Source organism: Geotrypetes seraphini, chromosome 10 (genome assembly GCF_902459505.1).
Source record: "Geotrypetes seraphini chromosome 10, aGeoSer1.1, whole genome shotgun sequence".
Taxonomy (NCBI): Eukaryota; Metazoa; Chordata; class Amphibia; order Gymnophiona; family Dermophiidae; genus Geotrypetes; species Geotrypetes seraphini.
This window is the reverse complement of record NC_047093.1, coordinates 128,679,281-128,692,096: the sequence shown is the minus strand read 5'-3', so window position 1 is coordinate 128,692,096 and position 12,816 is coordinate 128,679,281. Positions and strand designations below refer to the sequence as shown.

Here is a 12,816-nt window from a genome sequence, read left to right as displayed (position 1 = left end):
TAGGAATGATAATTAACGTTTTCTATGTGTACAGTGTGCTTTGTGTTTTTTTTAAATTTTATTGTTGGTAGATCATTTTGACTTGGTCATTTTAAAAGTAGCTCGCAAGCCCAAAAAGTGTGGGCACCCCTGCTGTATATGATAAGAGGACAAGGGCTGATATACATGGATCAGGAGAGGGACCTTAGAATGATGGTGTCGTAGGATCTCAAGTTGATGAAACAATGTGACAAAGCAGTGGCCAAAGCCAGAAGGATGCTAGGCTGCATAGAAAAATACGCTAACTGAACCCAGTCTCCACCCAAGTAGTTCTGAGGTCTGTCCAGGTTTTCGGCAGAATTATCTGAATAATGGTGCTAACAATCCAGACATGGACCTAGTGAGTGGGACTTCCCTGAGTATGAATGAGCCATTCCTATTTAGGTAGGTTCAGCTTAATATTGACCCTCTGACGTTAAGGATATGAAAAGGTTTGAAGCGGTTCAGAGGAAGATGACCTAAATGGTAGGGGTCTGTACCAGAAGATTATAAGACGAGACTTGAAGACCTGATTATGTATATCCTGGAGGAGAGAAGAGACAGAAATGATGTGATACAGGATACAAATGTTTAAATACTTGAATGATATTAATGAGCAAACAAATATTTTTCAAAGATGGGAAAGCTGTATAACTAGAGGACATGAAATGAAACTATAAGGAGATATGCTTAAAAGCAATATCAGAAAATAACTTTTTTAATGAAAGAGTGGTAGATGCCTGTAATGCCCTCTTGGTGGAGAAGATTGAGGCAAAAACAGTGACAGAATCCAAAAAGGCATAAGATAAATACAGAGGATCCCTATCTGGCAAGAGGATAGGATCAGAGCAAATGACTTAATAGGGTATAACCTGCACTGAGTGGCAGGTACATGCCTAAACGAAGACATAGATGAGGTAATCTACATATTTGGCTCAGAGCAGCAGGTACAATTCTAGCCACTTTGCTGGGCTGACTGTATGGGCCAATGGACCATGCTAGTCTTCATCTGCCATCAGTTTCTATGTAACAGCAGCCAAGTTATCCCACTCCGGCCCTGGCTTTAGAAATCAGAAATCTTACCTTACCAGCTTATGAGAGCGGGATTCTGACTAAAAAGGAATATGAATATCTTAACATCTCTGATCCTAGAGTTCCCACTTCTTATACACTGCCAAAAGTACATAAAGATCTGGTCAACCCCCCTGATATCTAACCTGCTGATTATGATAATGCTATCTGCAACTGCTGTCTGAAAGATCTTGATTAAGACTATAATCCAATTCTTATTCATTTACTGTATGCAAAGTTAAATGTAGTGCTAATACCAATTCGCTTAGAACTCCGTTGGCGAGGATTTGGCGGGATACAAGATTGCATATAACATAACATAATATGAACTCAGCCCTAATAAAATTTCAAAGGGGCCAATTTATGAGCGTAACTCTCAAAGCCTTTGAATAATTGGGCCCATTTTCAGTGGTAGTTTGCAAGTGACTATGACTCAAGACATGATTAGTACAAGTAAAACCACCTCTTTCCAACAGTCAGGAATTTAATTGTTCTCCAAATAGGAATTACTCATAGTTATGATATGAGAATCTAAGCCAAGTGCAATTTTGTTGTTTTTTTTAAACAAAGTTAAAAGATACAGGATCAAGAAGGGAAAAGGAAGCTCCATGATTTCCTAGATTTTGTTAAGCGGTAGGCTGAAATAGGATGGGAAGACATATAATGGGGGTGGGGGGGGGGGCGGGGCAGTAGTGGCAGTGATAACATTAAAATGTATGGGCCGCTATGAGCTCAAACACCAGCCAACACAAGTTTAAATACCCTGATATTCAGTGCTAGTATCCAGATACCTTGCAGCAGTGGCATACCTAGCATATGTTATGATAAATACTTTCAAAAAGAGTGTGGTAAAGTTCAATAGAGTAAATCAAACAGACACTGCATAGACCAGATCACTACAACATGAAGGAAAAAGCCTCAGAAAGGGCCCTCCCACCTCACCAAAACGGCTTAAAGAGGCAGTCGAGCGGTCACCTCACTGGCAAAAAACCTTCAATTTATGTTCGTGTCTTATGCTGTGCTGTATACTGCCAATAAACACTAAAGATAGAGGAATAAAATCCACTTATCCTGCTGATCGGTACACCCAACGGTGGCCAGCGTTTCACATTTTCATGCTGCCTCAGGGTGTATCCCGACCGATCAGACTCTAAAACACAAAAGAAAATAGTGTATAAAAATCTTCAGAAACTATCTATCTAATGTGCCAGGCAAACATATTTTAGAATATATAAAGAACATACCAATTCAAAACGGACGTCTTCACGTCTCAATGTGAAATGACTGTTGCAGGGGGAAACCGCAAGATTATGGCGGTATAGAAGAATAAAGTTATTATTATTATTTGGACAATTAACTGATCAAAGCCCCGTCAAGGCTGGAAGGGGAGCGAGCAGTGCGGCAGAAGGCTGGAAAGGGAGCGAGCAGTGCTGCAGGTGGTAAATGTCCTACAGGACCTAGGCTGGATAGTTAACTTCAAGAAAAGTCTCTAGCGCTGACTCAGTGCTTAGAATATGTGGGAATCTGCTTTGATACAGCAAAATGATGTGGTTTTCTTCCCAAGCCACACAAACGGAAATTCAGGAAGTATATTATGGACATCTTAGTAATGCCAAACCCCACCGCTTGGCTCGATGGCCACCCTGGAGGTAGTTCCTGTGCAAGAGTGTATATGCGTCCCTTCCAGGGCACCCTCCTTTCCTGGTGGTCTCAGCAGTAGCACTCCCTCCTGCTGCAGCTTCCTTGGACAGAGAACGCGAGGAATAGCTTATGTCGGTGGCTCCATCAAAGGGCATGCCTTTCCGAATCTCCCCTTGGGTTTTCCTTGCATCTGATGCCAGCCTGTTCGGCTGGGGTGTCTATTACAATGGTCATCCAGTACAGGGCCAATGTACTCTTTAGCAGAGAAAATGGTCCATAAATTGTCTATAGCTGCGAGCCATTTGACAAGCCTTTTTTTTTTTTTCCATTTATTTATATTTTCATGAAATGTTTACAAGAAAATAACTTCTTGTTACAGAAATACAGTAAAGTAATATCAATATAAATCTAAAAATATAAAAGTGGAATAATTTTACTAACTTTCTTAGACCACAGTTAACGGGGAAGTACGGCCTAAATATTATGAGAGAACAATTTAAATTATTATGAGAGAACAATTTCAATTATTATGAGAGAACAATTTCAATTAACGTGAATATAATAGGTAAGCTTTAACACTAATTCACAAATTTCCACTACTTATTCATTGCATCAAGCTATCTTTTTCAGCTCCAAAAAGGATTTTAACGGATCCGGTGAAAAGAACACATACTTAATTTGGGAATACTTTATAATGCTTTTACAAAGATATGTCAGAAGAAAAGATGCACCCAGAGATATTACATCTTGTCTTAAAGACAAAAACTGTTTCCTCCTTTCTTGGGTAATTTTTGTCACATCTGGGTACGCCCATATTCTTTTACCATAAAACAAATTTTTAGAAAATTTAAAGTATAGTTTCATAAATGCATCCATGTCCTGTTGAAAAACAAAAGATATCAAGTGTTGCTCTCAACGTTGACTCGAAAATAGATTCTTCAAGTATAGCAGAAATGTTCTTGACAAGCCTTAAGGACGTTGGAGACTGCCTATAAGACGAGGCAGTCAAAGTGTTCTCAGATAATGCCACTATGGTGGCTTAGGTGAACAGATTGGAAGGCACCCATTGTGCTCCATTATATCTGGAGGCTCAGATGTTCAAGTGGGCAGAAGCTCACCTTCAGGTTTGATGGCCCTTTGACCTGGTCCAGTATGATAGATCTTGTGTTCTTATTTTGGTAACATTTTCATGTGTACTTTCTTCAGCGGAATTTGTTGTTGGTGAGAGTACTGACAGCTGCAGTATAATCGTTCCACATATACTGTCCTACAAATTCTTTACTACGGCTTATCTCAGACGTGGGCAACTCCGGTTCTCGAGGGCCAGAATCCAGTTGGGTTTTCAGGATTTCCCCAGTGAATATGCGTTGAAAGCAGTGCATGCAAATAGATCTCATGCATATTCATTGGGGAAAAACTGAAAACCCAACTGGATTCCGGCCCTCGAGGACCGGAGTTGCCCATGTCTGGTCTATCTTCTTATCTTCTGCCCCTATACTTGATCTGCTTTCTTCAGTTTTCTTTCTGGCTCCCCACATCTTAATTGAGTATGTTTTTGTGATTTATTTATTTTTTACCTTCAGTCATACAAAATCCTTATTGACTACATATTTCTGTGTGGTCCCCCTTGTTTTTCTCTTTATTTCTTCCATTTTATTATATCCAGATTGTTCCATGCTTGATTGTTTGTTTGCTACAGTTCTTCTTGAAAGCATTTGTATAAATTTAAGCAACTCTCAGGAGGGGGGGATACAAAACATAAGGAAAAACTTCAGAAGTAAACAGAACTGGTGAAAAAGGCATCATTACTTTCGCAAATCCTCCAACCACAAAATTAGAGCAGTATGTCATGAATATTTAGCAGTGGACAATCATCAACATCCTAAATCAGACTTAACTGTTATACATTGGGCAGTTTTCAAAACAAGGCAAGACTTTTAAGCAGCCTGCGGACTTTGCAGCAGTTCTCAAAGGGAAAGTACACGTGGACTTTTGCTTTAATTATTTGCTTCGATAAAAATTATCCACAGAAATTTGCACCTACTTTTACTGTAGAAACTTTCTCTTTCAACAAAACAGCTTATTTTTAAAACTGCCAAATTCGATTCATTTTAGCACTCCCACACGAACCACATAGCCAGCTATGCCTCCACTCAGTGTAGATAAGTCAATTTGGTATCATACAGTGTGTCTACTCTTACATGCAGGAAGGGCGGGTAATTTTCAGAAAGCTGATTTCCCCCCCCCCCCCTAAAAGCTTTTAAAAATTGCTCTTTGCAGAAACGATGTATTAAAACAAATTTGAATTAAGAATAAACACACACAAGCTCTAGTGTATCAGCTGCTGGAAGAAGATGACGAAGGGAACCTCGTCTTTCGGTAAACGCCACAACAAGACGCACACTTTGTGCCGTCGGTGTGGATCCAATGCTTACCATCTCCAGAAGTCTACCTGTGGTAAATGTGGATATCCAGCCAAGCGCAAAAGAAAGTATAAAGCCAAAAGGCACAATGCCACGGGTACTGGCCGCATGAGGCACCTGAAAGTTGTCTACTGCAGGTTCAGGAATGGATTCCGTGAGGGAACAACACCCAAACCTAAGAGAGCAGCATCCAGTTCTTCTTAAAGAATGTGTGTTTTGGGGGTTAAAATAAAATAACAACAGCAAAAAAAGAATAAACACACACAGCTTGGAAAGTTCCGAATTGCAAGTACTTCATAAGGATAGAATTGTTTTATAACATGTAAAGCAACATAAGATTCCAGAAAGTTAGCCAACAAGAAATTCCAGAGGTCAGCACTTTTTATTTGCCTGGAAAAACAAGTATTGGAGGTCAGAGGCAGGGTTTATATGTGCAATATTGACGAGGCTAAGAGGAGTCTGGTAGGAATTTAGATATCATCTTAACTCATTCATGCGCTATTGTCATCCATTATTTCAATGCCTGTCGAGTCCCCTGAGTCCATCCTAGAATTCATAGTTCTTGATCAGCTATTCTATTTTTAATTCTTCTGAATCCCTTTGCATTAGTGTTCAGACAGACTGTACCCACCAGACATTTATTCAACCTAGTGTTTTTTTTACAGTATTTATTTTCTAAAGTATTCATTCTAGTTGGCAGATCTAAGCCCCATCTGGTTTTCTGAGCAGCAGTATATGTCTGACATCAGTCAAATCATCCCTCGAGGAATTTGCCGAACCAAAATAACTTTTGGGAGAGAGAACCCCATATTAAACATGCCTTTTGCTTTCCTGCCAAATTCTCTTTGGCTGTATCCACTAAGACTATTGGGTGGATACTCTTCAGATTAACCATACTGGTAGTATAAGACTCCAAGGCAGCTTAAAGTACTTTGTTTAATTTAGAAGAAAGAGGCAACTGATCTATGCCACTTACTTCACATTTGGGAGGAAGGTAGACTATTCCAACTAACCACAAGGCCATCCCTCTAGGGAATGTTATATTTTAGAAAGCAGAGTGCTTTTTTCCCCCAAAATCATTGGACTAGATTTTTGTTAGATTATAAACAGAAAGTCCTTCATTTCCTGCAGCACCTTGCCTTGTTTTCCAACCAAGTGAATGTTGGAAAGAAATTAGAGATGAGGGATCCGAATGTCTGAAGACAAAATAAGTTTGAGAATTGAAAGAAATTGAAATGGGTTCTAAGGGAAAAACTGGTAAAATAGCACACCCAGTTCAAAAATTGACCAGTTCAAACCAGGAATTTCTAGAAAAATTGTTTCTATTTGTCTTCTTTGTTTCTATATCTTTAAGAGAGTGGAAAATATAGTAGATGGTATGAATGTGCAAACTGGATGGGTTTTTCATTTGACATTATTTTATCTGCTTCTGTGTTTCGAATAATAATCATTCCCCCCCCCCAAATGTTTCTTTCAAAGCTACCTCTCCAATCTTTACTCTCCCAGTCATGACACATAGCCAAAATAGATACATACACACCCAGAGGAGCAGGAAACAATTCCATGAGTATGTTCCACATGCTCTCCCCATTTGTTAGTTTTTCCATTTCAACAGAATGTTGGACAGAAATATACAAAAGGAGTCAAGAATCTATGAGAACAAAATAACTGAAAATGTAATGAAATAAGATCAAATCTGGCAAGGGGGAGAACCAGTGAAAAAAACACATCATTTTAAATGGGCCAGATAGGAGCATGCATTCCAGAGAAATAAAATCCCTCCCCCTGCCTCACCCAAATGACCCAATTCATTTCTGTAGGAGAAGCAGTTTCAGCTTCTGCAGCACCAATCAAAATTAATTTCATTCAATGCAATCATTGTGGTGCTAGTTCCCAGACACGCCATCTGGAGGCTCAAGGCTTGCCCCATCTGTCTTCAACTTGCTAGTATCAAAGAGGAGCTCTGTAAACTTAAGCAGGAATTGGAGGCAATTAAAGCAGCTACAATCACCCCACACAAATATACGAATTTACTGCCATTCCCCCCAAAGAATAAAATAACCCAGGAATAAATGGATCACAGTAGGCTCAGGTAGACTGTGGCATGTGACACAGAAACAAGTTGCCCCTAAAGAATCCCTTTGCTCCATTAGAGCATTGTGATGCTCAAGATAAAAGAACTGAGAATGAACTAGAACCAGTGAAGATAAATTGTGAAGTAAACACCCCCAAAAGCACATATAAAAAAGTTCAAATCAGGAAGTATTGCTGCTATGGGATTCAATCATCAAAGGGATTAACCTTGGAACACAGGACAAGGAACTCAAAATAGTGAAATGCCTTCCAGGATCCTCAGCTACCAGGAATGCCAGACAAATACTGACTGTAATTAGGGAAGAAGCAAAGAATTTGAACCCTGATATTATCCACCTCGGAACAAATGACCTAGCCAACAATAACCGAGTTGCAGAGTAGAAAGCTTTTCGGGTGCTGGGGGAGGTGATAAAACCTTTTATTAAGACTAGCTTTTTCAGAAGTACTGCCTACTTATGGAAAGGGAAAGGGAAAGGAAAGAGTACAAAATACTGAGAATTTTAATAGGTGGCTCAAAGCCTGGTGTCATGAAGAAGGTGTTAGGTGCATTGGAGGATGGGGCAATACATAAAAAAACAAGAGACTGTATTGTAATGATGGGCTGCATTTTACCATGGCAGGAAAAAGAATCCTGGCTGAGAAATTCAGGCAATATGTTTCTAGGTATTTAAACTAGAAGGTGAGTGTGGTGTATGTTTGGAGGTTACTTCCGGTGGCCACCCCCAGCAAAAGTCAAGATTTGATGATAATAAAAATAGATATGAAAACAACAATATTAGCAATTCACTTCCTAGTGATGCAACAGGAAATCAGCTGAAATTAAAAACTGTGCAAAAAATGAGATTGTTGAGGAATAGTAGCTGGAATGTAATGACCACAAACGTCCACAGTCTAAGCAACAAAAATCAAGATCTGCAAGCCCTGATGTTAGAGGGAGACTTGGATATTGTTGCTATCACAGAGACATGGTTCAGTGATGCCCATGGATGGGACGCCAACATACCAGACTATAATCTTTTTAGGAAGTACAGAGGTGGTCAAAATGGTGGAGGAGTAGTTCTCTATGTAAAGACAGATATCCAAGTGACTGAAATTCAGGGGGCCTGGGGAAAGGAAGAAGCGAGATAGATTGTTTTGAGAAAAGAAGCTGGAACTTCTATCCACTTGGGTGTTGTCCACAGACCTCAGACTGAATCGCAGCAAATTGACAAAGATCTGATTACGGATATACAAAATTTGGGAAAGAAAGGGGAGGTGCAGTTGCTGGGTGATTTCAACCTGCTGGATGCGGACTGGAAAATTCCATCTGTGGAATCGGAAATAAATAGGGAGATCATGGATGCCTTTTAAGGTGCTTTGCTCAGACAAATGGCGATGGAACCCATGAGGGAAAAAGCGATACTGGATCTGGTGCTCACAAATGGAGAAAGTGTCTCTAATGTCCAAGTGGGGGCCCACCTGGGAAGTAGTGATCATCATATGGTTTGGTTCGATATAGCAGCCAAAGAAGAGGATGGCCACACAAAACTCAAAAATCCTGGATTTCAAATGTACGGACTTTAGTAGCATGGAAGAGTACTTAAGAAAGAGCTGATTGGATGGGAAGGCATAAGAGAAGTGGAAAAACAGTGGTCCAAGTTAAAAGGTGCAATAAAAAGAGCTACTGACCTTTATGTGAAGAAAATAAATAAAAATAAGAGAAAAAAAGAAACCGATATGGTTCTCCAAACTAGTGGCGTCAAAGGCAAAAAAATTGGCGTTCATGAAATATTAAAAAACTCAAGAAGAGGAGTACAGAAAGGAATATCGGATGAAACTGAGAGAAGTCAAGAGAGATCCATCTGGCGGACGAGCAAATGGCTATAAATAGAAAAAAGGGCAACAAAATTTTTTTCAGGTATATTAGTGAAAGGAGAAAGACAAAAAATGGAATTATGAGACTGAAAGAAGTTATGAATCGCTATGTAGTGTGATGAAGACCAAGCAAATGTGCTAAACAAATACTTCTGTTCGGTATTCACAGGAGAAAAACATAGAGAAGGACCGTGATTGGTTAGCAAAGTTGAAAAACTGAAGGTGGACAAAACTATGGGACCAGACTGGATCCATTCCATGATATTGAAGGAGCTCCGAGAGGTTCTGGTGAGTCCTTTTAAAGAGAAGTTCAATAAATTGTTAGAGACGGGAGAGGTTACGCGGGACTGGAGAAGAGCAGATGTGGTCCCTCTACACAAAAGTGGTTGCAGAGATGAAACGGGAAAGTACAGGCCAGTAAGCCTCACTTCAGTTATTGGAAAAATAATGGTAATGTTGCTGAAGGAAAGGATAGTGAAATTCTTAGAATCTAATGGATTACAAGATCTGAGGCAATGTGGGTTTACTAAAGGTAAATCGTGCCAAACAAATCTGATTGAATTCTTTGACTAGGTGACCAGAGAATTGGATCAAGGACGTGCGCTAGATGTAATTTACTTAGATTTCAACAAAGCCTTTGACACGGTTCCTCGTAGGAGGCTCTTAAACTCCATGGGCTGAAGTTAAGGCCCAAAGTGATGAATTGGATTTAGAACCTGGTTGACGGATAGATGTCAGAGGGTAGTGGGAATTCGCTCAGAGGAGAGAAAGTTGAGTAGTGGAGTGCCTCAGGGATCGGTGCTGGGATTGATTCTATGCAATATGTTTGTGAGCGACTTTGCGACCCTTTCTGCCAATTATACCAAGATTTGTAACGGAGTGGACACCCCAGAAGGAGTGGGAAAACATGAAAAAGGATCTTCAAAAGTTAGAAGAATGGTCTGTCTGGCAACTAAAATTCAATGCGAAGTGCAGAGTGTTGCATTTGGGGGGGGGGGTAGAAATCCAAGGGAATTGTATGTGCTGGGAGGTGTGAGACTGATAAGGGGAGAGTGTGGTTCAGTGGTTAAAACTATAGCTTCAGCACCCAGGGGTTGTGGGTTCAAATCCACGCTGCTCCTTGTGACCCTGGACAAGTCATTTAATCCCCCCATTGCCCCAGGTACATTAGATAGATTGTGAGCCCACCGGGACAGGCAGGTCCCCGAGTACCTGAATACATGCTTGTAAACCGTTCTGAGCTCCCTTGGGAGAATGGTATAGAAAACTTAATTAATTAATTAAGCACTGACAGAGGGACCTTGGGGTGATTATGTCTGAGGATCTAAAGGCATCTAAACAGTATGATAAGGCAATGGCTGTAGCCAGAAGGATTCTAGGCTGTATAGAAAGAGGAATAACCAGCAGAAGAAGGGAGGTGTTGATGCCCCTATATAGGTCATTGGTGAGGCCACACTTGGAGTATTGTGTTCAGTTTTGGAGGCCGTATTTGGTGAAGGATATAAAGAGACATGGAGCGGTTCAGAGGAAGGTGACCAAACTGGTAAGGGGTTTGAACCAAAAGAAATATGAGAAGAGACTGGAAGACCTAAATATGTATATTCTGGAGGAGAGGAGGGACAGGGGGGGATATGATACAGATGTTTAAATACTTGAAAGGTATTAATATAGAACCAGATCTTTTCCAGAAAAGAGAAAATGATAAAACTAGAGGGCATAATTTGAGGTTGCAGGGAGGAAGACTAGGAGCAATGTTTAGGAAATTATTTTTCACGGAGAGGGTGGTAGATGCCTGGAATGCCCTCCCGAGGGAAGTGGTGGAGAGGAAAATGGTGATGGAATAATAAAAAAAAAAAGCATGGAATGAACAGAGAGGATCTCTAATTTAAAAATGAAGGATGTAAATTAAAGAATTAAGGCCAGTACTGGACAGACTTGCACGGTCTGTGTCAGATGTGGTCATTTGGTGTAGGATGGGCTGAGGAGGACATCAGTGGTAACTCCACTAACTTGGAACATGGGATGTTACTGGACAGACTTTACGGTAAACATCCTGCAAACAGGATGGTCAGATAGGCTGGAGTAAGCTTGGACGCAACTTCAGCATTTGGAACCTAGGATATCAGGTGGACTTTACAGTCTATGACCCAGATATACCAAAGAAGAGTCAAGTTAATTTAATCATGTATTTTTAATGGGTATAACTAATGGGCAGACTGGATGGACCATTCAGGACTTTATCTGCCGTCATATACTATGTTACTATGTATAACAGTCTAAATGAAGGCAAGGGATGGGTCTTAAGTATCTGAGACAATAAGAGCCTTAGACCCTTCCCTGGTGCGTCCCAGGATGCACCGGGGAGTGGGAGGCCTGCCATTTTGAAGAGGCGGGCTTGCTGGCTAGAGGGAGTAGGCATCCCTTCGGCCAACCATTGTAAGTAAGGTAAGCGGTAGGGGGTCGTCAGAGGCATGGAGGGGCTTGCAAGGTGGCGAGAGAGAGTAGTTATCTCTCCCACTGCCAAGGGGGTGTTGGGGGATTGTGTTGCTTGGCGGCGGGAGAGAGTGGGCATCTCTCCCACTGCCAGGGGGGAGGTGTCACTTGACAGTGGTGGGAGGAAGTAGGCATCTCTCCTGCTGCCAGATGGGGTGTCTGGGAGTCATTGCTTGGCAGCAGGAAAAAGTGGGCATCTCTCTTGCTGCCAGGTGCGGTTTGGGGGGGTCGTTGCTTGGTGGCAGGAGGGAGTAGTTATCTCTCCTGCTGCCAGGGGGATGGTGGTGTCAGGTCGAGGGTTACTTGACTTCAGCAGCTCAATTTGTTTTGTTTTGTTTTTGTTGGGGGTTTTGTGTGTGTTCTGCGCATGTGCCCATCGCTATCACCAGCGATGGGCACATGCAGATTTAGCAAATCTTCACTACTTTCAGCCAGCCTCATTTGCATGGGCATTTTTGGGGAGAATGACTTGCATTTTTTAAAATCGCTACAATAATGGCTGCGGCTGCGGCCCATTGGTTTTTAACACAGGTTTTTTGAGAATCTAACTCTTAAATTGTAAGCCTTCGGGGACAGAAAAATACCTGAATGTAACTCATCTAGAGCTACTAAGGGGAAGGAGGGAAAGGCATGATCTAAATCCAAAATTCTAATCCTATTGCCTCAGGTACCCCTTAGCTCTCTAAGACAGGGACATGGTGTAGTTGAGTACTTAGTGTACAGTACTGTGCATGTCTGCTAGCGTTATAAAATTAAGTGTAAAAGCAGAGTTCTTTCTGCTTTCTCCTATATATTAATGCACCCTGAATGTCTTCCGTTTTTTTGGACATGTGAACGTTTTCCATTTTATTCCTTATAATAATGAGGCCCTGCTGATCATATACTTAGAGCCAGATGCCCTAAGGGTTGTTTTGGGGTTTTTTTTTCTGTATCCAAAAAAAAGAGATAAACCCTTTAGTACATCTGGTATACATGAAGCAAAGTCTGCAAATCTCTGCAGGATTCCTGATGTATAGGTATATTAGGTCTAAACTCATGTATATATTCTGTATGTATATATTCATGTATATATTCATGTATGTATATATTCTGAAGTCTTACTTTATTGATTAGCTGTGTCAGTGTGACAGAAACCACCTGCCTGTCTTCAGCCAAAAACTGAATATGGAAAAAAGCTATGTTCTATCCAAGCCCTTCTGCACGTGAAGAGATCAGTCCAAAG

At 40.9% G+C, this 12,816-nt stretch overlaps 2 protein-coding genes across 2 annotated transcripts in view; both read left to right on the top strand.

Annotated features, from left to right (window-relative positions):
* The window catches only part of ATF6 (activating transcription factor 6), a 185,037-nt gene that overhangs the window by 161,297 nt on the left and 10,924 nt on the right, over positions 1 to 12,816 (top strand). The window lies entirely within an intron of this gene.
* On the top strand, positions 5,074 to 5,357 carry LOC117367769 (60S ribosomal protein L37-like). Its single transcript, XM_033960684.1, has one exon. It carries the CDS (start codon positions 5,085 to 5,087, stop codon positions 5,355 to 5,357), a length of 273 nt encoding a protein of 90 aa, XP_033816575.1. The 5' UTR covers positions 5,074 to 5,084.

What these genes read in the sequence shown, in the direction of transcription:
- LOC117367769 (XM_033960684.1), top strand. Translation starts at nt 5,085, where the DNA reads ATGACGAAGGGAACCTCGTCTTTCGGTAAACGCCACAACAAGACGCAC.